The 24,757-nt window shown below is 41.7% G+C and overlaps 2 protein-coding genes across 3 annotated transcripts in view; one reads left to right on the top strand and one right to left on the bottom strand.

Moving 5' to 3' along the window:
- LOC121611063 (lamin-A-like) overlaps positions 1-3,146 on the top strand; it is a 30,260-nt gene extending 27,114 nt beyond the window's left edge. For both annotated transcript variants that reach the window (XM_041943445.1, XM_041943444.1), the window contains exon 13: positions 706-3,146. In XM_041943445.1, the coding sequence (XP_041799379.1) occupies positions 706-741 (36 nt within the window). In that variant the 3' untranslated portion in view covers positions 742-3,146. The remainder of the gene's footprint in view (positions 1-705) is intronic.
- A 66-nt stretch (positions 3,147-3,212) lies between these two features.
- The window catches only part of pear1 (platelet endothelial aggregation receptor 1), a 49,154-nt gene continuing 27,609 nt past the window's right edge, over positions 3,213-24,757 (bottom strand). Inside the window, exons 5-23 of the mRNA XM_041943446.1 lie at positions 24,021-24,113; positions 19,524-19,770; positions 17,569-17,671; positions 17,011-17,147; positions 16,282-16,494; positions 15,203-15,377; positions 14,924-15,044; positions 14,614-14,777; positions 13,360-13,462; positions 11,422-11,574; positions 11,169-11,300; positions 10,933-11,064; positions 10,174-10,296; positions 9,850-10,068; positions 8,607-8,716; positions 8,243-8,369; positions 7,398-7,460; positions 6,448-6,642; positions 3,213-5,488 (exon numbers count right to left, since the gene is read on the bottom strand). Coding sequence (XP_041799380.1) covers positions 5,349-5,488; positions 6,448-6,642; positions 7,398-7,460; positions 8,243-8,369; positions 8,607-8,716; positions 9,850-10,068; positions 10,174-10,296; positions 10,933-11,064; positions 11,169-11,300; positions 11,422-11,574; positions 13,360-13,462; positions 14,614-14,777; positions 14,924-15,044; positions 15,203-15,377; positions 16,282-16,494; positions 17,011-17,147; positions 17,569-17,671; positions 19,524-19,770; positions 24,021-24,113 — 2,750 coding nt within the window. The 3' untranslated portion in view covers positions 3,213-5,348. The remainder of the gene's footprint in view (positions 5,489-6,447; positions 6,643-7,397; positions 7,461-8,242; positions 8,370-8,606; positions 8,717-9,849; positions 10,069-10,173; positions 10,297-10,932; positions 11,065-11,168; positions 11,301-11,421; positions 11,575-13,359; positions 13,463-14,613; positions 14,778-14,923; positions 15,045-15,202; positions 15,378-16,281; positions 16,495-17,010; positions 17,148-17,568; positions 17,672-19,523; positions 19,771-24,020; positions 24,114-24,757) is intronic.

Consider the following 24,757-nt stretch of genomic DNA (forward strand, 5'->3'; position numbering starts at 1 on the left):
GACTAAACAAGCTCCATATTTAACTCTGTTACATATTTGCAGCAAATAGAGAGAGAGGGGCTGTGAGACGATAGCATGCATCACTCTTGCAGTAAATGTTGGGGGCTGATTTGATTTTTAACTTCTAGGAGCACAAAGGTGATATAAAACAATAATCTGTGATGGTGAAATTACAATTATCTGATCAGTGAAACCTTAGTATTAAGAGGCGGATAATTCCTGATTTTACAATTCAAACCCAAGAAAATTTTATTTTTTATTCATTAATTACTGGAAACTCTTCATGTATGTTGAAATGATGCTCATTCATATTCAGATTTAATCATTGAGTATTTTAGTATTATAATTACGAGCAAATTACATCTTTAGTTTCAGGAAAGTTCTCAGAATATAATAATAATGATTTGAAAGTTATGTTTTATTGTCTGCAAAATAAGCTTTTTAGCTGTTTTCTAAACTTTCTTTAACATAACTTACTGGCTCACGTCACTGTTCAAATGAAAAACCCAAACAATCACCTGTATCCATGGAAACACTTGTTTTATGAGCAACAGTATTTAGTCACCAGCAAGACAATTGTGTTGATTATATTGCATGTTGGTTACCAGGCAGAAAGCATTCAAACTGAACAGAGCAGCTAACCAGCGAGCTCACTTACAAACACCATCTCATCCTCCACCCACTCTGTGTCACTTCCTCCTGCAGGGCCGCGTGAAGCCGGAGAACTGCTCCATCATGTAGAAACCAGAGTGCACCTCACCTCCTGTAGCCCACAGAGGAGAATCATTTTCTACCGTTGGGATATTTGTCTTTATTTTTTTATATGATCTCGTCTTATTTTGTACTCAGATTCACGGAGCCAAGGACTGGCCATAGAAAACAAAATATACAGAGGCCGTGTTTTAGTACACAGAGCGCTCGAAATGACGTGAGCAGATCCAATTCGTTCCCACGTATTGATCTTGATGCATTTTTCATAATTCTATATATTTTCCTTTCTATGGCCTCTCCCCGCCTGCGTACAGATTAATCTGCAGGTTTCATTTGTTTTGAGGTTTTTGGCAAAGGGCGCAGGATTCTCATATTCAGCTTTGGAGGGGTTTTTTTTGTATGTTCAAGTTATGTTATTGCATGTGTTCTGTGCTAATGCTTGTATTGTATCCATCTTGCTCTTCTTGCGCGCACACACACACACACACACACACACAGAGCTCCATTGACCAGTGCTTGTGCTTCGATCCGAGCCGGGGTTTCACATTTAATGGCCAGGCTGTCAACACTCAGCACGCACAGCTAGTGAACCCTGTCAGGACCGGACCTCTGCAGCCATACAGACAGCAGGAGGAGGAATCCTGTGGGGTTTGTTTGTCAGGTTTATCGCCCCTCAAATAGATCAAATCTTTATTTAAGATGTTAATTCTGTTTACAATTGAAATTTGTTCTCCTTTGATTGAACAGTATTGTGCTATCTTTATATATGCTACAGTAAATAAATAGATAGGGTTTATTTTCTTAAAACAAAACAAATACTAACGAAAGCCAAAGTACTGAAAGCTCAGGGTGTTCAGCAGGTTTTTCACCTTAGCCTTAGACAAACATGTCGGCATATGTTTTCTACAGTTTGTGGATTTAGATCAATGGATGGGCAGCTGTGCTACACACAGAGAAAATAATTATTTTAGATGCGTATATTTTCTCTGTAATTGACAGCTGGCCCCCAGAGAAATGTTTGATTACCTTGAACGTGTGTTGAAACAAGTTGCTGGATAAGTTGAATGTACACGGTTAACAGGTGTATCTCAGTTTGACGTACATTTAAATGTGTTGCCTTATTATTTTTTTCTTTAAACAAATTCCAAAGATGTTTTGTTATGGCCATGGGGAAAAGTAGAAATAGTTTCTTACATGGGGAAATATCAGGAATGGGTGCTGTGTCTTTATTAACATATTTGGTGCCGTATATGCAGCACATCTCAGCTTATTCAACCAAGTCAACACTATTCTAACAGAGAAGCATTGTGTGTGAGTGCGACAGTGGTTTTTGGAAACATTTAACAAGTTTCTTTTTTTTACAGACTGAAAAAACAAATGTGCCTTGAGAGGAGAGAAAATCATGAACAACCGCTGGTCTTTGCACACATGCCTCATATCACAGTCTTGTGACTGTCAGCTGTCCTTTGTGTTGCTCCTAAGAACTGGTCATAAGGGCTTTTTTTCCCCCCTTTCCTTTAAGATTACTGGCTCTGCAAATCCCCAGGCGTGATTTTTGAAAATCTGAGTAGGATTGAGGGTTTTTGTGTACTTTGTGACTTCACGCACTGCTTTTATTGAGGGCCTCGCCAAATATGCACAGCAGGTAGATTTGTACTGTAGTCTGGCAGCTTAAGTCATTTATACTCAAGTGAAAATCATATCAAAGCATTTATGGAAAATACTTGATAGCTTCTTTCTTTTCTATTGTACTTGTAAGGTATTTGTGCCACATTAGATTCTTTTTTGTTTTTGCGATGCCTGATTTTGACCTTATGATTCCCACAGTGCCTTAAAAAGTCCATGACAATCTTTAGTTAAAGAAAAGGCCAACTCCAAAGGTGCTTAGTATTTGGCCTCTGCAACTGATTTATAAGACAGAGAATTTATCTCTACATTTACAAGACATGATTACTGTATAATTGTGTTAAAATATGCAACTATTGAGGAAATCTTCTCTGTCAGAGCAGCTCATTTAAAGGAAGAACTTCTTCCTGTGCAACACTTCGTCTTGTTTTCATGTTTTCTTACAGAACAGACAGTTGCTCTTTAACATTTGTAAGCAGTGTTAGTTCAAGTTAATGAAGAACCACTTACAAAATCAGATTCAAACCACAGATGTGCTCGATGTGACAAAACCTCTTGAAGGGTCTCTGTGAAATCCTGAACCCTCCCTGATGGAGGCCTCATGAATCGTTTGAAGGACTTGAGGATTTAAAATGTCACAGAAAGGGATTTCTTGTTATTAATGCTTTAGTGCCAAAGTTGTAATTAGCTTGAAGTGGGATTTGTGTTATTCCTGTCATAACGTTACTGTAACATTGGTAAAGCCTTTGTGCATTCAGTTGATTTTCTTTTCTTTTCTAAAACAATGAGTAAAAATCTTTTTTTTCCAATGACTCTTGTAATTATTTCCTTTATATAAAACACTGATGAAACCAGTAATTAAAAGTGCAGCCATTTTTATTTACATTATATACACATGTTCCCATGGTTACATTCAAAAATATATGGCCATACATAAAAAAGCTGACGCTCTACCCAAAACTATAGCATTTATAGCACAATGTACATTCTTTCTGGTACACAAGGGTTTCTGTTATGTAAATGACAAGGCTGTTATTATTTAGAGAGGCAGCACAAGACTTTACAGGTTTCAGTAATAATTTTTTTTAGCTTGTTTCAAAACCCTTTTATGTAATTTTAAATGCAGTTTTGGCAAAATAGCTAATTGGTCAATTAAACAGCCAGTTCACTAATAATACAAAAATACATTTTATCGCCTTTACCAGTGTCCAGTCACACAGTTTTGGTTTTATATCGTCCAGGTTTTTATATATGCTATTTCTGCCACACGCCAATAGAATGGAGGCGAGCATTCCAGTGCTCACATTGAAAATATCTGTTTTTTCCACGTGATTTGATCCAAAGCCGTCCCAGTAAAAGCTGTTCATGGTGATATTTGGGTGGCAGCAGACATCAGAGTGAATATCAGCATTTATATACGGCATAAAATTGTTTACAGGTCCCGGAAAGTACTACTGCACATGTGAAACAAGTTGTAAAAAGCCTTTTGTGGCTCCAGAGGGAGCTGTGTGAAATCCGATAAACTGCCTCAAGTGATGTCACTTGAGTCAGTGTGAGTTTGGTTTGGAGACTTAAAGTTTAAAAAAATCTGGATGTGTGGAGTTAGACAGAGGTGAGGTCTCCAGACTTCTTCGGTCTGCTCCTCATCTCTGCTTGAGGCTAGCAGCTCGAGGCTACATTAGCCGCTACTGGCTGCAAATCTCCAACATGATTGGTGGCAGTCTAGTTGCATTGTGGGTAATGTAGGCACCACGTTTAGACAAGAAGAGTGCATGGAATTAAAAAGATGCTACCTGATATCTCTGATTCTGCTGCATCAATTTAGTTTATTTTTTCCTTTAAACCTGTGAGTATGAATTAAGTAAGAAAAAATGTTTTTTTGTCTTTTATGTGAACCAGCCCTTTAAAAACCAAGCAAAGACAAAAGTCACTGTAGGGCACTGTTCCGACATTCATAATGCTGCTTTGATTTGGCTTGAAATTCCCCGTTCAGTGACGGTTTATGTTCTGCAGCATAAACAATCTTTGTGCCTTCAAATGTGATCTTTGGTCACACAAAGCCCTGAAAACACGATCATCCTAAAACAGGGCTGTTCTTCCACGTTACTGTGAAGCTAAAAAATACATTTCCTTCTATATTTACAAAGTTTTCATCCCATAGCAGCAATAAAGTGAGCCATATTTTAAACAAACAGGGGACACGTGTATCATCTTGCATCTAAATTCCACATTTGGAAGAGACGTTGGCATGTCTCATCTTGGGCTTCAGGTGGTAAACAAAACTTTGGTACTTTAGTTCCTGAAACATACATATCAGCAATAAAGAAACAACAATCCTTTTTTTTTGTTCATGACCTTTGCCTCTTCCCTTTTTTGAGGTTGAGGTTTTCTGATGAGCAACTCAAAAGAAGGTCCAGCTGTGCTGAGTGAAAAGTTTGGATTTTTAAAATGTAATATAAAAGCAAAGAGAAACTTTAATGTCTGCATTATTCTGAGGATGAAGACAGAAGACAATGTGTCTTCTGATAAAAAGGGACCTTTTAACTGTGCACAACGGCTGATCAGCAGCAAGCAAAATATGTGGAAAACGACAATTACAGCATGTTTAGAAGAGTTCAAACACATAAACATTCCCAAGTTGCTGCTTTTAACTGTAAAGTCTTCTGGCGTATTTTTCCCATGGGAGGTGAGTGCAGCTGAAGCCCCGCTGGCATCGCCACAGTCCAGCCTTCCTCACCACAGCCTGCTGGCTCCCCAGTCTGGATGACAAGTCTGTCACGGTGAAGCAAGTACCACTTTAGCCCACAGAGGGGCAGTGTTGAGTCGAAAGGGGGGCATCCACTGTAAATGGTGGTTCCTCAGTGGGACAGACGCCTCACCGCCGCTCTCTGTGTGGTCTACAGCTCTGATTGTCAGAGAAGAGCGTAAAAGTTTGCTCTTTCTTTGCCAGCACGGGCCTGAAATCATCCCCGAAGTGAGAAGGAGGGAAACTGGCTCTGCTGCTGTGACTGTCACTGAGGTGCTCTCCTGGGGGAGGGGGGGCGGCGGACCGGCGGCAGGTCGTAGTGACCCGGAATGTGGCTGTTCACGGGGAGGTCATAGTGGCTCTGGGGGTCCTCGTGTGGAGCGTGACCGAGGGAACTCTGACGCTCTGGAGGGGGAAAGATGAACACACTGAGATAAACAGACAGGAAGAATGATCTTACACTCCTGCATCTTGATTCCTGATCACCTGCAGGAGGTTTTGGTTTAACTGTGGGTAAAACACACACTTGTGTCGTGCAGTAAGTTGAGATTTCTTGATGTTGATGCCACAGAGCACTTCTAATCCGACTGACTCACACTCGAACGGTCGGTCTTGAGATTTACCTGAAGTTGTCTACAGTCCTGATTAAAGCTCCCTAACAAAGGTTTTAGTATAGAAGGATTTTATTATATGATGTGCTGCTGTTATTAATATACAAACATATAGCAGAGGCTTTGTTCTGCATTTTAAAGCAGTTTTTCCATACTGATCATACTGGTGAGTCCATCGACAGACACATATTCAGCAACTATTTTGATAATCCATTTATCATTTAAGTTATTTTTCAAAGCCACACAGTCCCTTATTGTGCAGTTTTGCAGCTTTTCTTTATTTTTTGTGACAGTAAATTTCATGTCTTTGGATTTTGGGCCGCTGATTGGACAAAACAAGAAATTGAATTTAATTTTAAGTGTTAATTTTCTAAACAAATCATTAATAGAGAAAATAATCAGCAGTTAAATTGATCATGAAAAATAAATGTTAGCTGTAACCCTACAAAGGTTAAGTTGATGAAACTCAACATGTTATTACTTTTGTAACACTAATATACATGTAGTTGTGTTTACTTGTCTTAAATCACTTCTCGTCATCTCATTTAAATCCTTGAATCTTCGTCGAGTTAAAACAGTCTTCGTCCTCTTGCCTTCTTGCATGTGATTGGCTCACAGGAATGTGCAACGCGATTCTGACTCCTCATAACAACCTGACGTCTTACTGCTCATGTTGATGCACATCTTATTTCACACAGCTGGAAAAGCAAAATGTCTAAAAAATGACCAAGAAAAGCAGGAAGTGCAGCTCACCTCTGCGTAAGGTTGCCGTGTTGAACGGCGGTGGGCTGATCTCAGTGTACGCTCGCTCTCTGGGCACGGCGGACTTCATCTCCATGTAGCTGCTCTCTGGGGGGCAGAAGGGCAGGCCGGGAAGGTCTTTGATGGTAGCGTAAGGATTCTCGCTGTTCAGAGAGCTGCTGCTCACCGCCACCGTGTCCTTCAGCTCTGTAGCCGCACAGGAAGTAACAAGACAGAAGTTAAAGCACATGTGGAGCGCCTGAACGCAGCACAACAGCAGCATCAAAGGTCAACGTGCGGTTTAAAGCATTTTTCTGCATGTTTTTCCAAGATTTTTAAAAGTTCTTGATGCTGACTGCAGAAATGTTTAAGACTGTTTCATGTTGTGGGATGAAAGAAAACCTAATGAACACTTACACATGTGAATAATCCAAATATGTTTCAGGAAACCAAAATGTTTGCAACACTTTTCTGTACATTAACTACATTCCACATTTTTAACAATGCCTACCACATTCATCATCTTAGTTTAGAATGATAGCATGCTAACATTTGCTAATTATCAGCTGATGGGAATGTCATTAGTTTTGCAGGCATTTAGTCAATTATTGGACAAATTAAGATTTTGACCTGATGATGGCGCTAGATCAACATTCAGGACGTGAGCACAGTTATTACAATTCAATGTGTGCAGAATCAGATTTAATGGGAGTGCAACCAACAGTTGTTGAGATATTTCAGTCTTGACCAAAGCCTGACAGACCAACGCTGGCCTCCACAGAGCCACACTTCTTTTTTGGGTCTATGACAGAAGAAGTATATTTTAATAGCTAAAAAATTTTTTTGAACAAGTTCAGCTTTATGCAGCATCACCTTGATGATGTAGTTTTTGAATTCCTGCTTCTCTATACAGTAGTAGGTCAGAGGAGAGGAAAGAGAGTGAAAACAGGGTGATAAAGTACCTTTGTTGTAATATTTTCCGAGGCTGGCACTGTAGCTGTAGCTCCGGTCGATTCCAAAAGCTCCTGTAAACAATAAAAGACAAATCTGCCGTCTTCATTTTCATTTATGGGAAACTAATCAAAAGCAGATAAGCCGCTTTGGAAACCTGCAAAATCAATACCAGGTGAGCAAAAGCTGGCAACGCAACTATTACTTTTTATGAAGTCCTTATTGTTTTTATAGTCTCAAACGTGCATTGTTGAATAAAATGACTGTCTGTCCAAAGGAAATGTGGTGCTCGATAAACTTTTGTGTAGACTGTGTACTCTCTAAGTTTTCTCCTCGGCTGTTACTGCATGACCCTGCCCTGATATTTACACCCCATCTGTGGTTTTATTAAATCGGAGGCTCTGAAGGCCTTTATCAATACAGCTATCTTTACACTGAAGCTGCTGTCGGTCGATATTTTAATGCTGCTGCTATAAAATCTCTTTAAGGATTATTATTTTATTCTTAACCGCAGCAGACAAATTCAGTGTTTTGCCCTGAAAGATTTTCTGCCCGGCTGATAAAACTCATACTACTATTAGACACTAAGCTTTCCGCTGACACTTAGAATAAGGAAACTCTTTTAGGTGTGTTAGCAGAAGGTTATATTAGCAGGTTTAACAGATTATTTTCATTCAGCTGTGGTCAGGAGGTCAGGAAACCAAATCCTTTTATTAGCTTGTAAATGTTAATCCACTCATTTCATTTTGCTCTACTGCTGCAGGTCCCTCTGCATAAGCGTCTCCTCTAAATGGATGAAATGTGAAGTGACCGGCGGTGAATGTGAATCACACGGCGAAGGAGCATCCAGACAGACCTGAGTCTTTGCGGGGCTCGTGGTGTTTCCAGTCTGCAGGTAGTGTGGCATTGCTCTCAACCCCAAACAGGCCCCTTCTCTCCCTCTCCATGTTTTTCACACTGCAGAACAGCTGGTTATTGGTGTTCTGTATGACAGACAGAATAATGATCATTATCAGAAGTCATCAATGCAAAGAAAATGTACCAAGTTAAAATGTGCAGTGACTTACTGGGTAAACATTTTATGATTTCATGGCCCTGAAAACACAGCCAGCTGTTGCTGACAGAATAAATTACATATTTGTCGCAGTACTTCGCTGCAGTTGCTGTGAGGCCTCCAAACTGCCTCAACTATCACTATATATAACGGAGCTGACATTCACCTTGATGGTGCGGTCATGGTTGTTGGGCAGGTGTGGCAGCGGAGGCCTGTTCTGGCTCAGTGTGTGGTAGCTGGGGTTGGAGTAGTAGTGGTGGTAACTGTGGGGAACATCTGTAGGCCAAAGCAAACACATGGAATCACGTCTGCTGCAGTTAAATTACCTCAAGGTCAATAAAATGCATCTGTGTGGAACACTAATTACAAAAACACAACAGCGAGATACAACCAAAACCACATTATTACCAAGAACTATAAAAACATCATGGAAATGCTGAAGAATCCCCAAAGAAAATGAACATACCTAACATACACTGCTTGGTATTGAATTTTATTTCACTCTGTCATATACAAATCATTACAAATACGAGCCATGCAGACAGGCTCAGTCCCAATCCAAGCCACTTTTTCTTAAGTCCCTCTTAAAACTAGTTTTGAAGGACAACAAATATGTCAGTTTGTGATACCTCACAAAATATGTAGAACATATAAATTTAATAATGTTGCTTGGAGAGGCTTGTCGTATCTGTGTTTGACGGGCAGCAGCTGGCAGGCTGAGCCCCAGCAGGGGAACCGGGGACAAAGTAAATGTGTCATGGGCAGACAGCGTGTTTTTAGCAGTCATGAAGCATCTAAATGGACCGAGGTGACAAGCTTATATGCTTATAACAGGCTACAGCCTAGCAGCTAATTAGCCAAGTATCATACCAGCAAATTAATGTCAGTTTGCAGTGCACTTCTCCCCGATGAATGTTTGTTTGGTTGCTTGTTCAAGAAGCTAAAGTGCAGGACAAGATGTGTTCATGTTTGTAAGTTAAGATAAGAAGAAGACTTTAGCAGGAAAGCTAACAGTTGTGGCTCTTGTGTTGCAGGTTGACAGACAGGTGATGTTACTGCTTTATATTTTAGCTGTATGGAAACAAGTTCACCATCTACTTAGAGAACTATTGTGCCGAATTAATGCAAAAATAATCATCATCATTAAACATAGAACACAGGATGTGATTTACAGAGCGGTTGTACAGCAGATGAATCTAGAACAACTGCCTCCAGCTGAGGTCACAGTGACCTTGACCTTTTACCTTTGACCACTAAAATCTAATCAGTTCATCCCTGAATATTTGTGCCAAAGTGGATGAAATTCCCTCAAGGCGTTCCTGAGATATCGTGCTCACGAGATTTGGACAACCAGAAACAGAATATACATACAGTGTATATGACAACAACATGCTGTTTATTTTCCGTACCTGGAACGGCGTATTCAGAGTTGACCGTGCGGCTGGTGGAGAAGGAGACGGTCGGCGTGTTGTTCTGCTTGTCCTTCTGCCTGCGGCGGTAGAGCAGCAGCAGCGCCAGCAGCAGCACCACCAGGATGACGAGCACGACGATGCCACCGATGGCTCCCCACGACTCCCTCTCACCAGGAGGAAGAGGAACCATGACGCTCCCTGACTGCTCCGACGAGTCTGTCAAACAGGAGGTGGGGAGACGAGTCGAGTTTTTATCTGCTGCTTTTCAATAAAAAAACAAACGTCAATCACACTGGGTTGACATGAGCGTTTAGCATGTACCTTGTTTACAGTCATCTCCTCCACTCTCACACAGACAGTCTCCGGTAAACCGATCACAGATGAGGTTGGCTGGACAGGAGCAGGTCTGAGTGCAGAACGGGCCAAAGCGTCCTGGACTACAGGCTGGAAAACACAAGGTGCATACCACATCCATGCATTAGACACATGCAACAAGGATTCAACTGTGGCGCTCCACTTGTGGGGTCATACTTTAACTGCAACTTTGCAAATGAACTTTGGTTCTGGAGAAATATTAGACTATAGAGCTGCAACGATTAGCTGATTAATCGATTAGCTGATCAACAGAACATCAATCTGCAACAATCTTAATAATGAATAATTGATCTTTTTTCAAGCAAAAATAAGAAAACCTCTGACTTTGTTTGTGATATCAAAGGTTAATTGCAAATATAAAGGTTTGGATTGTTGGTCGAATGAAAAAAAAATCAAAATGCTATCTAAATGCACCACCTCACACTTTGGGAACTTCTTTTTTTTCCTAGCATTTTACTGATAAAAGGATTTACTGAGAAAATAATCAGCAGATTGACTGATGATGAAAATGATTGTTAGTTGTAGCCCTGTTAGACGGAACATATTTAACTCAATATCTTGCTGAAAACAGTTGCTTTTGCACACAGAAAACACTAAAAGACCCTCTTGGATGTGATGTGGTTGATGCAGCCATCAGCTGTGTTCATCTCTCCGCAGTCATACTTTCGCTTCCAGAAAAAGCACTTTTCCAGTTGCTTTACTCACGTATGGAGCAGTCAGTAGCAGTCCAGCCGGGCAAACATTCGCAGTGGCCGTCCCGGTGGTCACACGTGGAGTTGTTGGCACAGTTAACACACACTTCAGAACACAGTTTGCCATAGTAGCCTGCTGGACAAACTGTAAAACACACAATGTCAAAAAATGACCTGCACTGGTTATACTGAGGCTGAATGGAGAGTTTGGATGATTTGCATGTGGGTGTATAATAAGTTAATTCCAACCTTGATCGCAGTTGGCTCCGGTGTGTCCCGGTAGGCAATCACACTCTCCTGTCACATGGTGGCAGCGGTACGACTGGCCACAGGATGGGCACGACATGCTGCACTGGTCTCCATACATACCAGCTCTGCACTCTGCCAGACGGAGACATAAAGAGTGAATCAAGGCGGATGTCACGAAGTAAATCCGGCGCACTCGTGGTTTTGATCTCATCAGATTGTTGCTGGTTGGCAGCCGGCTGACAGCAGCACTCACTGTTCTGACAGGTGACTCCCCAGTAGCCGGGGCGACACACGCACGCTCCAGTTTCCCTCAAGCACGTGTCACTGTTGGGGCAATGCTTGAAACAGGTCTGGTTACAGTGGCGCCCCCACAGGCCCTCTGAACATGGCTCGCTACAGCGAGAGCCTGGAGGAGAAAACGGAGAGCGGAGGATGAATAACCACGCTCAGTATTCACATCCTTTACTTCAGTAAAACTGGCAATACCACAATAGAGGTATATTCCAAATCCACACACTCCATAATCCTGCAGTCATAAATTTACTTCAGTGGAAGTGAGCAAGTATAAAATGTGTTCAGCTATTGAATGTAAAAGCAGTCAGTGTGAAGAATGTTCCTGTCAGAGTTCAATGCAATAACCTGTCAGAGCTCTTAAAGAAAACTGTGGTTTGGCATGTTTTAGTCCATTAACTACACGCTGTGTACATTCAATACTGACAGGTTTTATACTGACTGATTATTATACTGATCATTTTCCAAAGCACAGTGTACCATAAGTTTCATTTACCTCCGTCCACAAAGACAGTTAACTTATAATCACAGGCTGTTTAAGACTTTCCTGCTTGCTTTTAAAACTGAAACTCAAATAATGAGCAGACAGAGACAGTGTGAAAGATAGGATGTGATTTATAGCGTCTTGCTTTAAGGTATAAATTCTGCAGTGTATCAGCTCCCTAACAGCAGTGAGAGTTTCCAAAACAGTCTTGCAGATAAATTACAATGTGATCAGTGGTGGAATGTAAGTACATTTACTTTATGCTATTACTGCACTACATCTGAGAGGGACGTAGTTAGCAGCTTTAGTTAAACGTTACTACTCAGGTTTGTTTAACATGCAAACAAGTGATTTTAGAAAATATGATGCATTGATATAAAGTAAAATATCCACCAGGATATAAATTAGTTCAAATTAGCTCCACCTGGACCACAAAACAATGGTAAAATCAAATATATGATACAACTCTGATTCCAAGAAGGTGAGACGCTGTGTAAAACATAAATAAAGAGAATGTGATAATTTCAAAACTTTACAAAGTGTTCCTGAGCCCATGTATTAATCTCCTTTATTCAATTACGTGTTCACAAAGTGTTGAACCACCGAGTCTTTCCAGGATGCTCCTTTCATACCCAATCATGATACTATCACCTGTCAACCTGTTTACCTGTGGAATGTTCCAAACAGGTGTTTTTGGAGCGTTCCACAACTTTTCCAGTCTTTAGCTGCTCCTGTCCCAACTTGTTTGAAACGTGCTGCTGCATTAAATTCGGAATAAGCAGATATTAAGAAAAATCAATGAAGCTGATGAGCCCGAGCATTAAATATATTGTCTTTGCACTGTTTTGTTCATCCAGCCGGCGCGAGTGGCAGCCTCTCTAGCAGCTCCGTGTGCTCTTCACACTCTTTCTGTTTTTCTTTTCTTCCTTTTTCTGGGTTTCCTGGAAAGTACTACTCTTTTCTATGGATATGGACTCTTCAACTCTTCTTTTTTATAAATGGTCTTTGCATTTTGTACCTGAAAGTTGTTCTTATTTTGCATGCCCTTGTGTTTCCACCCTTTGAGCAGCTGGAACTGTAAATTTCTCTTTGGAGATTAATAAAGTATCTATCCATCTATCAATTGACTATAGATCACAAAGGATGAGCAGATGATCACATTCAGCAATAATTAACAGCATCCCAACTTTTATGGAATCAGGGTTGTAAAAAATGTAAGGTCTGGGTGATTTGATGTTATTGGGCAGAAATACACAGAGTCACTGGTGGTCCTTTAAGTGAGAGAACAGAACAATCAGAATCAAAGACACACAGTGTGCTTTAAAACCTGTGGCTCACTTAGTTCTGTTGGACCAGATTTGACATGTGGCACCAAAGCCAAGCTGGCAGCGACACCAGGAGGACGTCGTCACTTACCCCACCAGCCTGGCAGACAGTGGCACTCCCCGGTGGTGGCTTGGCAGCCGTCGGCATGAACACAATCACACCTCTTCAGGCAGCCTGGCCCGAACGTGCCCATCTGCACATGTGAACAAATGCCAACGGGCAAAGAACTGTCAGGGGAATCTCTTCAACCTTCGGCCAGCTCAGTCAGAGTCAGACAAAATACTACACTGGCAATGTGTTGTTGCCTAGACAGCCTGGTGGGCTGGCATAGCAAAGACAAGGGGGGCACACGTCCAAAACCCAGATTAAAGCATACAGAGGGTGAGGTAAGGGATGAAAAACTGGACAACATTTCTACAGACTGTCCAATCACAACTGACATGTTCTGTATAATCATCGCCTCACCCTTATGATTTGTGTATTGGTCTTATCAACGATAGCAGTTCATTCGTCTCCTCAGCTCGACGTAGAATAAACACAGAGTGCATTTTTCTTATCTCCTGCGGTTACAGTATTATTTTACAAAGTGATGTGTTTACATGCAGCGCTGTGGCTTCGGTCCAGGAGATTTTCTGTTGCTTTGGGAGACAAACAGGGACGAAGTGGGAGGATTAACACCTTAAAACTCATGTTTTCATTAAACTGCTGCTTCTTACTTTGTACTTTTCATCTCCCTTCATTTCATTTCTTTCTACTTGCCTTTCCCTCTATTCTAGTTTAGTATATAAATATTGATGTTTTCCTGTGTATTGGAGCATTTCATACAAAAAATGTCTTTTGGGGTTAATTAGTTCAGTCTCATTCCTAACTTTTTATTTGCAGTTTGGCCATTTATGACCGACAAGAGTCTTTATGACCTTTATTCTTACTGAACCATACATCACGTACTTGCAAGTTTCATGAAATAAAGGAAATTATTGTCTGTACTGGTGGCTAAGTTCCTGACAAATCCCTGGCTAGATCTTAGATTTTACCCAGCTTTTCATTTAACAGTATAATCTGCTCCCTGTGGAGAGTGATAGCACAATTAGTAGGTTTCTGGAATTTTTTTTTTTTGTATTTGGATTCAAGGTTCTTATTTGGTTTTATTGGCTCCTAAAAAAGGAAACTATCTTGGATGAAATGAGCTGCTGGATAAAAAAACAGACATGTCACAAAAATGTGCACATTTTCTTGTCTGGTTTGATATTTTCTGATGAATCTTTTAATATCAGATTGCTCACTGATTTTACCACTTAATAAACAAATACATCAAGCTATAAATCCTCATATCCAGGCATTTACCGGGCACGGTTGGTCACAGCGCGCCCCCTGCCAGCCGGCTGTGCAGCTGCAGGATCCATCTGCAGGATTACATTTTGCCCCGTTGGTGCAGTGGCAGGTGGCGTTGCATCCTGGACCCCAGGTTCCCTGAGAGCAGGGGGTGGAACAGTCCATCCCCTGCCAGCCTGCAGACACACAAAACACCGTCACTCACGTTTGATTGGTTACATAGTTGATAGAAGATGACATCACCGGTTTTGCTCCAGTCATGCATTCACCAGTCTGTCAACAGGTCAAGCATTGACTGCCACTGACTCTGTGAAGTTTTTACCCTCTTTACAGAAGCATTTCCCGTCAACAGGCGAGCAGTCGATAAAGTTTTCACAGGAGCACTCCAGGGAGCAGTTCTTTCCATAGGTGCCACTTTTACATGGACTTTCACAGTGAACCCCCTGCAAAAATACATGACATTAACTTCAATAATAAACCCAGATGGCAGATTAACATGAAATCAGTCTGAGAGCGGCTGCATACCAGCACAGAGAGTGAAAAAAAAGATTTAAATTAATCAACTTGATTTATTAATTAATCCACTGATTCCAGCACTCACAGTGAACCCGGGGGCACACTGGCATTGACCGGTGGCGCTATCGCACACTCCTCCATTCACACACAGACACGGCTCCAGGCAACCGTGGCCGTAGAAACCGCGAGCGCAGGTCTCGTTACAGAACAGTCCTGCCCACCCAGGCTGGCACGTGCATTCTCCTTTCATCGGGTGACAGCTGGACAATGAACACGGAGTTAAAGATGATGAAGCCACCACACAAATACAAAGAAACAGAAAGTGCTGACTATGCCGAAGAAAAAGTTTTCAGTTTGAAAATGTTTAAATTACATGTGCTTAACACTTCTAGTACTCTTTTAGGTTATGTTTTAAGTTTTCACTTCTACCACATCTTTCTATTGATAGAGCTGAAATCAGAAACAAACTCATTGGTTGGAAAAACATCTCAGCTAGTGGAGCCAATAAATCTGAAGACGATTCAGTGAAGCTAAATAGCAAACATGCACCCACACACAGGTGTTCTCAATTGTACTTGTTGATTAGACTCAGGAAACTGCATGAGGTCACCAAACTCAGCACATCAGTAGTCAGAATGATGGAGGCGACCTTCAGTATCGAAGCCAGTGCCTTTTCCAGTTACCAGTTTACTAACGTGGTCTTCAGCAGCAAACTGGGCAAACTTAATCCTTTTGCAGACACAAGTGGCTGCAACGAGCTCATCAGACCCACCAACATGAGGTGCTGAGGACCCGGAAAGCTTGGACAAGCCTCACAAAGGTAAGACTTTGTAAGTTTGCTTCATTCATGTTTACAAGAGAAAAGTATTGATGAGCAACTGAGTTTGTAAAATATTTTGGGGCAACTTTCCCACCTCCAGTAAAAAGCAGCACATGTGAAACCTGACACTGTACGAACCAGAGCTGGTTTCCATAGAGTGGATGAGCTAAGGTCTAAATGGGGCCACCAGTCGCTAGCTAACTTTCCCCAAATTGTGTCTGTTTGGCTGCGCTCACTGAGGTTTAGCTCAACCAAAATTAGATTATTTCTGCTTCCAGAGTAGCCTCAAAGAAATATGTGCATAGTTTAAACTTCTTCTTCTTCTTCTCCTGACATCTGCTCACCTGAGTGTGTGTTTCTCCTGGCAGAGACAGGTGCGTTCACAGTGCATGCCATATTTGCCAGCTGCACACATCCTGTCCCTGCAGTGTGGACCACTGAAGCCCGGCTCACACAGGCAGCCTCCATCGATGTTGTAGCAGCGTGCGCCGTTAGCGCAGTCACACACACCTTTACAGTCCTGACCATAAGTGCCCGCAGCACACTCCTCATTGCACCTGAGGACAGTCACACAGAGGGTTATATAGACCCACAGAAGTAGCTAGACAAATGGAAAGTAATGCACAAGTCTGCTGTTGATTTGCACATAACCCACAAACCCAATCTGAACTTCCATTTTTGTATTGTGGTTAACCAGTTATGATGTTAGCCAAGGCTGTTTTTGTCTGTCTCTGGTGCCTGTTAAATTGAATTAATTCTAGACAAGCTGCAACAGTTGACTGTTCAGTGCTTAGAAATCAGGCAATCTGACATCAGTAAACTACACACAGCATGCTCATGGTAAACAACCCAGCTGGTCTGTGAAGCTTTAATTCCAAAAGGACATCAAGTGTATGAGGGAGACAAAATACCTCAAGGTTTCTGCAGACTGAGCATTCACTTACAACCCTGATTCCAAACAAGTTGAGACGGTGTGTTAAATCACATGGACAAAGAAGCCGTCTCTTGGCATGAATGCACCTGTAGGACAGCCACGTAAAATGCAGCCACATTAAACACTTGCACATACACACCTGTTACCAGTGAAACCTTTAGCACACTGGCACTGTCCAGTTTCGGGGTCACATTTGCCCCTGTTGTGGCAGACACACTCCTCTGCACAGTTGGGTCCAAACCGTCCCTCCGGACATCGCTCTGTGCAAACTGCACCCTGCAGAGTAACATGGAGAAGACACTGATGAGGCAGAAAGAAATGCCAAATAAACACAGATGCACCACTGCAAAAACTGGAAGGAGACACCAACATAACAACCTTACAGCTAACGCAGCTACAGAAAATAATCTCTTCGTTTGGTCTCTGATGGGATCACAGTCATGTGTCCTCTCATGCATGTCTTCCAGAAACAAAGAAACCTCATGATGAATGTTTCACATTCGTGGAAAACCATCTGCATGTCTCCAGAGATGACAGGTTGCCTTCGAAATGGCTTTAGAGATAAGTCAGCGTTTAGAAAAAGAGACTGCTTGTCCTGAACTCGGAGCCAGCTGGAATATAACGCACAAGCTAATTCAAAATCTGGCAACCTCCATGGACAACATGGAGGTTAGTGTCAGTGCAAACTTCAACTTACCGTCCATCCAGGGGGACAAGCGCAGATCCCTTTGCCCCTGCAGATGCCACCGTTCTGACAGGGGCATCGTGCCTGGCACTTCCTGGGACACGCCTTCTCACAGCTGGGGGGGAAAGGGTGAAGTGGATGCTTAATAGGAGTTTAATGGAGCACTTAAGTCAAAAATCACTTCATGTGTCCGGGGACATTCCTGAGGACTTAAGTAAATGTTTTGCTCTGCAGTAAAAGTGCACAAAATAAAAGTTCTTCCTGAAATTATTGAAACATAACCACAAACTGTACTGTACGATTCTGAGGTACTTCTACTTTACATGAGTATTTCCTTTTACTGCTACTTTATACTTCTACTCCACTACAATTCAGAGGCAGATATTGTACTTTTCCTGGTTACTTTGCAAAATCAGAATTATTATTCAAAATGTAATCAATAAATTATGATAGTTTCCATTAGTATACATTAAGATAAGACTTTATTGATCCTCAGGGTACAAATTTACCAGCTACCCAGCAGTATATAAAAAGTGTTTGATAATCTTAATCCAGTAATATAGTATACATTATTTTAAAATAACCACTCTGCATAATGAATATTTTATATATATATATATATTTTTTTTTTTTTATTATGTTGAGATATTAATGTCACTGTTTTCATATCTTAAAAATTTGGAAGTCTTGTGAATACAGACGAAATGGCCATACAGACAACATTTAATTCATGCATCCCGATTATATTCTCCTCAACTGCTCTGAAGAGAAGAAGCAGAAAAGGAACAAATCCAGCTCCCTGATTGCTTTAACACTTGGCATTGCAGCAGCTTCGTGGGAATCATCAGCACGGGTGGAATGTGCCTTCAACCAGTCAGATTCCTTGGCTGAAACTACCTGTTGTACAATTCATTGTTGGGATATCATATTTTCTAATACGCCTTTGAGGTGTAATAACATGGACAGACTTCAAATATACCCAATTCATCAAGGAGCTTTATCCCATAATCAGCATTGCCAAGCCCCCTTTTTTATTTAGCTCAAAGTGGTGTGTTGTGCTTTCACATCGGCAGTATAAGAGTTTCCACTAATATCAAGCAGGGGAGAATTTTCATTGCTTACTCATCCTGAGGGGCATCTAAAAACAGGGTGTAACAGATGACTCATGGATTACAGTATAATACAGCAGGGTCTTTTTTTCCATCTTAAAATTAAGTTGTGGAAAGAAATAACTTGGTCAGAACTGACAGATCTGTGTCTGAGAGACCTCCTGAGAAGAATAAAGATAATGAAGTAAAGTGTAATGAAGTGGTGTGTAATGAAGTGAGCTATCAAGCGTCTTCTAAATGAAATATTTAACTCTACATACTCTAAATATGGCTCATACCAACTTAAAGCTGCACTGTAGTCTCGGCTGCTCCACCAGTTTGGCTCAGACTTAAATATCTAAACAACTGTCTGATGGATTTTAGTCCAAACATTCATGTTCCTGTCATGATGAATTGTAATCACTTTCACTGACTTTTCATTTAGCACCATCATTTAGGAAAAAAAAATTGCCCAATACTTTCTTATGACCAGATATCTGGAAAACTAATAGCAACCTCATCAACCAAGCCCTACTGCATTTAGTGCTAATTGCAACTGTTGCAACTGTTAGCATGCTAACCTTAAGGTGAGCATGGTAAATATGACTGCTAAACAGCATGTTACCCTGTCATTGTGAGCATGCTGATATTAGCATACACACAGAGCTGCAGAGTATTGATAACAAAAAAATGTTTAACATGGTTGTAAACCCTCTTGCCTCAAATTCATCCTTAAGGGAATGAATAAAGTTTTTGATTTGAATTGAAAATATTCTGTAATATTTTCTATGTATGTTTGTATGTAATCTCTTTAAATAATATTCAAACTGTGTATATTTATTTTGAAAATAGTCTATTTATGTATTTTTGTGCACTTACAAAGTGCCAGTGAATCCGTCCCGACAAACACACTCTCCGGTTGCTTTATCGCAGGATCCTCCAGTCCCACACTTGCACCTCTGCAGACAGCCCTTCCCGAAGGTGCCTGCTGGACAGGAGTCCTCGCAGTAGCGTCCTATGAAGCCTGGAGGACACTGACATGCCCCCCTCACAGGATCGCAGAGAGCTCTGTTCTCACACTTGCACTGCTGACTGCAGCCTGGCCCCCAGTGTTTGTCATCACAGGCTGAGAGGTAACAAGAAACTGTGATTATTCTTATGAATACATACACAATGCCATTAAGACATGATATTGAAACACAAACTTAAATTCTTCTGTTTTATCCATGCAAAATTATCTTTAAAGACTTCTAAATCTTGCATTCTGATCACTGTTTAACCCTCGTATTGTCTTCCCATCTACTATATGATATGCAAACACTTAAACGGGTCAAAATTGACCCGAAGACAATAAGAGGGTTAAAAAAGACTAATCTCATTTAGATTATCTGGGAAAATGAACCAATGAAAATCAAATGCTACAAACTGAATTTACATTGAGCATCTCCTCACTTTGAAAATCTATTTATCCACATTTTCCCTCCCTGTACATCCAGTGTTTCTGCAGTTAAACAGCCACAGGTCTTCACACCAGGAATGTTCTCACTTTCATTGCCCACATTTTCCAAACCAGTCCAGCTTCCAGTAACATGCCCACCCGCTACTCTAAACATCAAGTCAGACCAGTGCTGGAAATGAAATAAAAACACTGAAGGAAAATAAGATTACACATGATTATTGTAGCTTGCATACGGTGCAAGCATGATCATTTCGTGTCAGGTTTGTTTTTCCTCCCATACACTGTGGTGTACACTTACAGTAAAGTCTGATGTCATGAAAAACAAATAAATAGAAACAAATCTGATTTATATTCAGTGCGTTCAACAGCACAGAGATGAGTAACAGAAAGAATGGGTGACATTAAGTTCTGACTCTTCCACACATTACTGAGGATCGGCTCCATGCTTCCACATCCAAATCCTCGCCTTTAGCACTGGAGTGTTATATTACCAACAAATAATTTGGGACTGGCAGGGAGATTTGCATGGAGCTCACTGGACGGAGCAGTTTTAAATGGTTAATTTTACAGAAGTCTGAGGGTCGGCTCCGGGGGGGAGGGTTAGTGTGCAGTGGAGATTCGCACAAGGTTTGGATTTCAATTCATGATGAAGAGATTTAAGTCCACTGGGTCGTGTTTTGAGAACCCAGATTGGTCAAGGGTGCATTCTTCAAATTCATCATCACTAACTTCGACCGTCTTGGACATCATCGAGAAAATGTGATATCCAATAGCCCTGACGTAACATATGGATGGGCTTCAGTTATCTTCCCCTTCAGCTGAAAATAATTCCAACAATTTCATGCTGAACTCTGTGGATTTATGTGAGCAGCAGACATTCATGCACAGATTCAACTGTGCACCAAGGACGGAGCTACACGTCATATGAGTCCATGTTCCCACTTTCCCCCCTACCTTTGCCTCTGCTGCGCATATGCCCTGCCACAGCTTTGAAAAGTACAAGGACTGCTTTGACAATAATTACACAGAGGGTAGAGCAGAGCCAAATTTGGCCTGGAGCTTAGCGCACTGTAGTGTTTACTGCACTAACGTGGAGCAGGACCCCTGCCTCTTCTGTTTAACTGAATCATAACTTCAATCGTCTGCTGTGTGGGCATTGGAGAGGGGCTCTGCCTGTGCATGTCACGTTGACTAATGAGAAACTCAGCTGGAGCAGCGATCATGTTTACGCAGACATTCTCCAGGACAGCAGGGGAGATTTACTGAAGGGTCTGCAGGGCTGATGCATCCAAACAGCAGATGAGTGAGTGCGTGAAATTTACCAGTCTGGAGGTGCGATTTTTGAGCAACCACCTGGCAGAGTTAAAGGACCAGTGTGAAGGATTTAGTGGCATCTACAGGTGACGTTGCAAATTACAAACGAACGTGAATGGCGCAGTCTAGAGCCTGTGTTTGTGGTTTGTCCCTTCTGGGCTACTGGACTCTGTGGAGGAGGAACCGCTCCCTCTGTAGATGCAAAGGGCTCATTCTAAGGTTTGAGATACACTTGCTTTTCTTGTAATGGCTGCCTTGATGATCCCATTGATTTGGAGTGTTGGTTGTGCACGTCCTCAGAAATTAATGCCATGTGTACACAAGATGCAATGTGCACATGAGCAGTAGGGGCAGTGTAGAGGCAGTATGGGGATGGTAGCAGATGCCTGTCGGTAGAAAGTGGGGGGTGACAACAATCCGCTCTGCTGATTGGCCCACTGTGTGTGTGATGTGTGGTTGAAAATATGCCATTGTCACAACGTGCTTGATTATACAGATATTATATAGAGTGAACCAATCATCCTAACATTTTATTAGATGTCACATGGGGGACATCAAGTCCAAATGACCCTGAAACAGTGCTGACATACTGACATTTAACCTTTAAAAATAATCCAATTTACTCATTACAGACAGCTTTCAGACTATTCTCTTAAAGGCGTCCCACAGGGATCAATATTAGGCCCCCTGCTACTTATTAACATTACATATGTTGATGATACCATCTTGTATGTCATTGGCTCTACCTCAAACCAGGTCTTATCCTGGTTCCGTCTGTTTTGTTGACATCCAGAAATCTTTTATTGATTGAAAGCTTGCTTTAACTCCAAACAGATGTAATGTGTGCATGTCACAAGAGCACAAACGTTTAATGCTCTGACTCTGATCTATACTGCTAATGGAAACCTAACTGATGCAGCACCATATTATATAAAAAGATGTAAGTTACTGAGATTCTTTGCAACTGTATTGATAGATCAGTAATACTGGCAGCATGTAAAACCCACTGGTTAGCACACACTGCAGGCCTGGCATCTCTTGACTGCCCTTTCTGAGGAATGCACTGATATGATGGGAAAATTCTTCTTTTTCCCCTGAGAGCTGTCAAAGCAGTGGTTTGGGTTTTGCTTCGCGTCCAAAGTCCACATAATCCTCATCTAACTGACCCTCGCTGATCGTTTCTGAGTCAAGCTCTCTGGGTTCCTCTAACAAAGCTTGTGTAAAGAACAAAATACTCTGACATCATGTTTTCTAGCTCCCAATGAGCTAAATTCCTGCCTTTCCTTAACCTCAGTCACTGAGCACCATATTCTCATTTTTTCCCATCCCTTCTTTCTTGCTGTCTTGTGCGGTAAAGAGCGAAGAGCATTGAGCGGATTCTCCCTCCACTCCTCTTTTCTCCACATTCATGGCCCTCAGAGTGTTCGGTATGAAAACCTCAAGCCCCTCTCCTCTTTCCCTTAGATAGCTCAACACACAGGCATCCAGGAAGTGTTGGGCTTATTCTGCCAAAACGACTCCATTATAGCACGATACAGTGCAGCCAAGGCTGGAGAGAGGAGGATGAGGAGTGGAAGAGCAGAGTGAAGGAGTGAAAACATAGAGAAAAAATTAAAGCAAGGTCTGGGGAAGGGAGTGTAAGGAGAGACGGAGAAATCTGGGCCACGCAGAAAGAGAGTGGGGTAACATTTTCCATTTCCCCTTCCCATCATCCCCCTGTCAAGACTTCAACCGCTACCCGTTAGAGCTAATTCCTCCTCTCTGCAGAGGAACAGGGGGAGAATGGAGGTTGGCTGTGTACTATTGACCCAGCAGAGTGCGACAAAGCGGGCTGGAGGTAGTGGAAAAACACATCAGCCCCACAAAATGTGGCTCTGGTTTCACACTCAACGTTGTTTGGATGATCAAATTTAAGGAGATTTCAGACAAGACAAACAGGGTTAGACTCAATGCTCTGAGCTGGTTGCCTTGGAAAACTATTATATAACCATTTCTGCTGAGTTTAGCTTTGTAAAAGAAGTCATAACGGGTAAAATGAGCAGGTTTAATGTCTGCCTTAAGTCTCTTTTTATTGACTATGGCTACTTTCGGACAGTATATCACACAGTATTTAACTCATAACTTATTGCTCTCATGCTATTTTGTTACATGCTTTGTGGAGTATGAATTTCACTTTTACTACACTTGATTGTTTTAGTCCTTTTATTGCTTCTCAACTTTTATACTAAGAAAAACTGCTGAAAATCTGAGCTGCTCTGACTGTTATTGATTTTGAGCAGTGACTGAGTGAGAGGTGGAGGTGCAGCTCGGTGTCCTTCTGGTCTAGTAAACTGCTTTCTGGACAGAGGCTGACAGTGATGACTCACTGTTGTGCATGCGGTAATGCTCCCTAGCTGTTTCCATTGGAAAGGCCTCCTGCGTGTGATGGAGGGGTGTTTGTGAACATCGGCCACTTGACTAATGGCCAGTTGTCATTTCCTGTTGTGTACGCGAAGGTTGTGTGTGTGTGCACCTGAAGAGCCAGAGAGAAGGCGACGGAGGGAGAAGCGAATGAGGGCGAGTGAGGAAATGTCTGTGAGCGAGGGGAAAAGGCTGATTCATACCGCTGGAACAGTCGTCCCCTCGCCAGCCTCCCTCACACTGGCAGCGGTCCGGAGCGACACATCGACCGTGGACACACTCCTTGGTGCAGCGAGCTGTTGATGAAAAACATATAACAGAGCGGGCTTTGTGGAGAAGGTATCTGAAGCTGCTGCACTGCACAGAGATTACAGATTGTACAGGACTGTGGTTCCCAACATTTGTGGTCTTATGTGATCCCCGGTAAGATGAGCTGAAGAACCCGTTCATCAGCACCTGTGATGGTCCAAATCTGTTCTTTTGTGACACTAATATATAAAAGAGGAGATCGTTACAGTAATTCTTTTTCACACATACAGTGATCCTGTGTTTGTCTGTGTTTAGATTTGGTCTCCTTTTTATTAAACAGGTAAAATTAAACAACAACATGCAGCCATGACCTCTACGAGATTTGATCTGACATCCCACTCTGGTTAGGTTTAGGCATAAAAACGACTAGGTTAGCTTTTAGGTAAACAGGATTTGGGTTAAAATGATACCTCGACCATGACCATGATAAAAAAACAGTCAACTGTTCATAGCCAGCGTCCGCGGCTCATTGATTTATTGGTTTTCAAATTTGGGACGTATATTTGCTTACATTTGCTAATATCCATCACATCTGTGCAATTTATCTTGTGCAATATTCCATATTTCTACTGTGCTCATGTATTTTTACAGTGCTATATATTTTCTACTGTGCAATAGTACAAAGACAGTG

This window comes from Chelmon rostratus, chromosome 8, assembly GCF_017976325.1.
Source record: "Chelmon rostratus isolate fCheRos1 chromosome 8, fCheRos1.pri, whole genome shotgun sequence".
Lineage (NCBI taxonomy): Eukaryota > Metazoa > Chordata > Actinopteri > Chaetodontiformes > Chaetodontidae > Chelmon > Chelmon rostratus.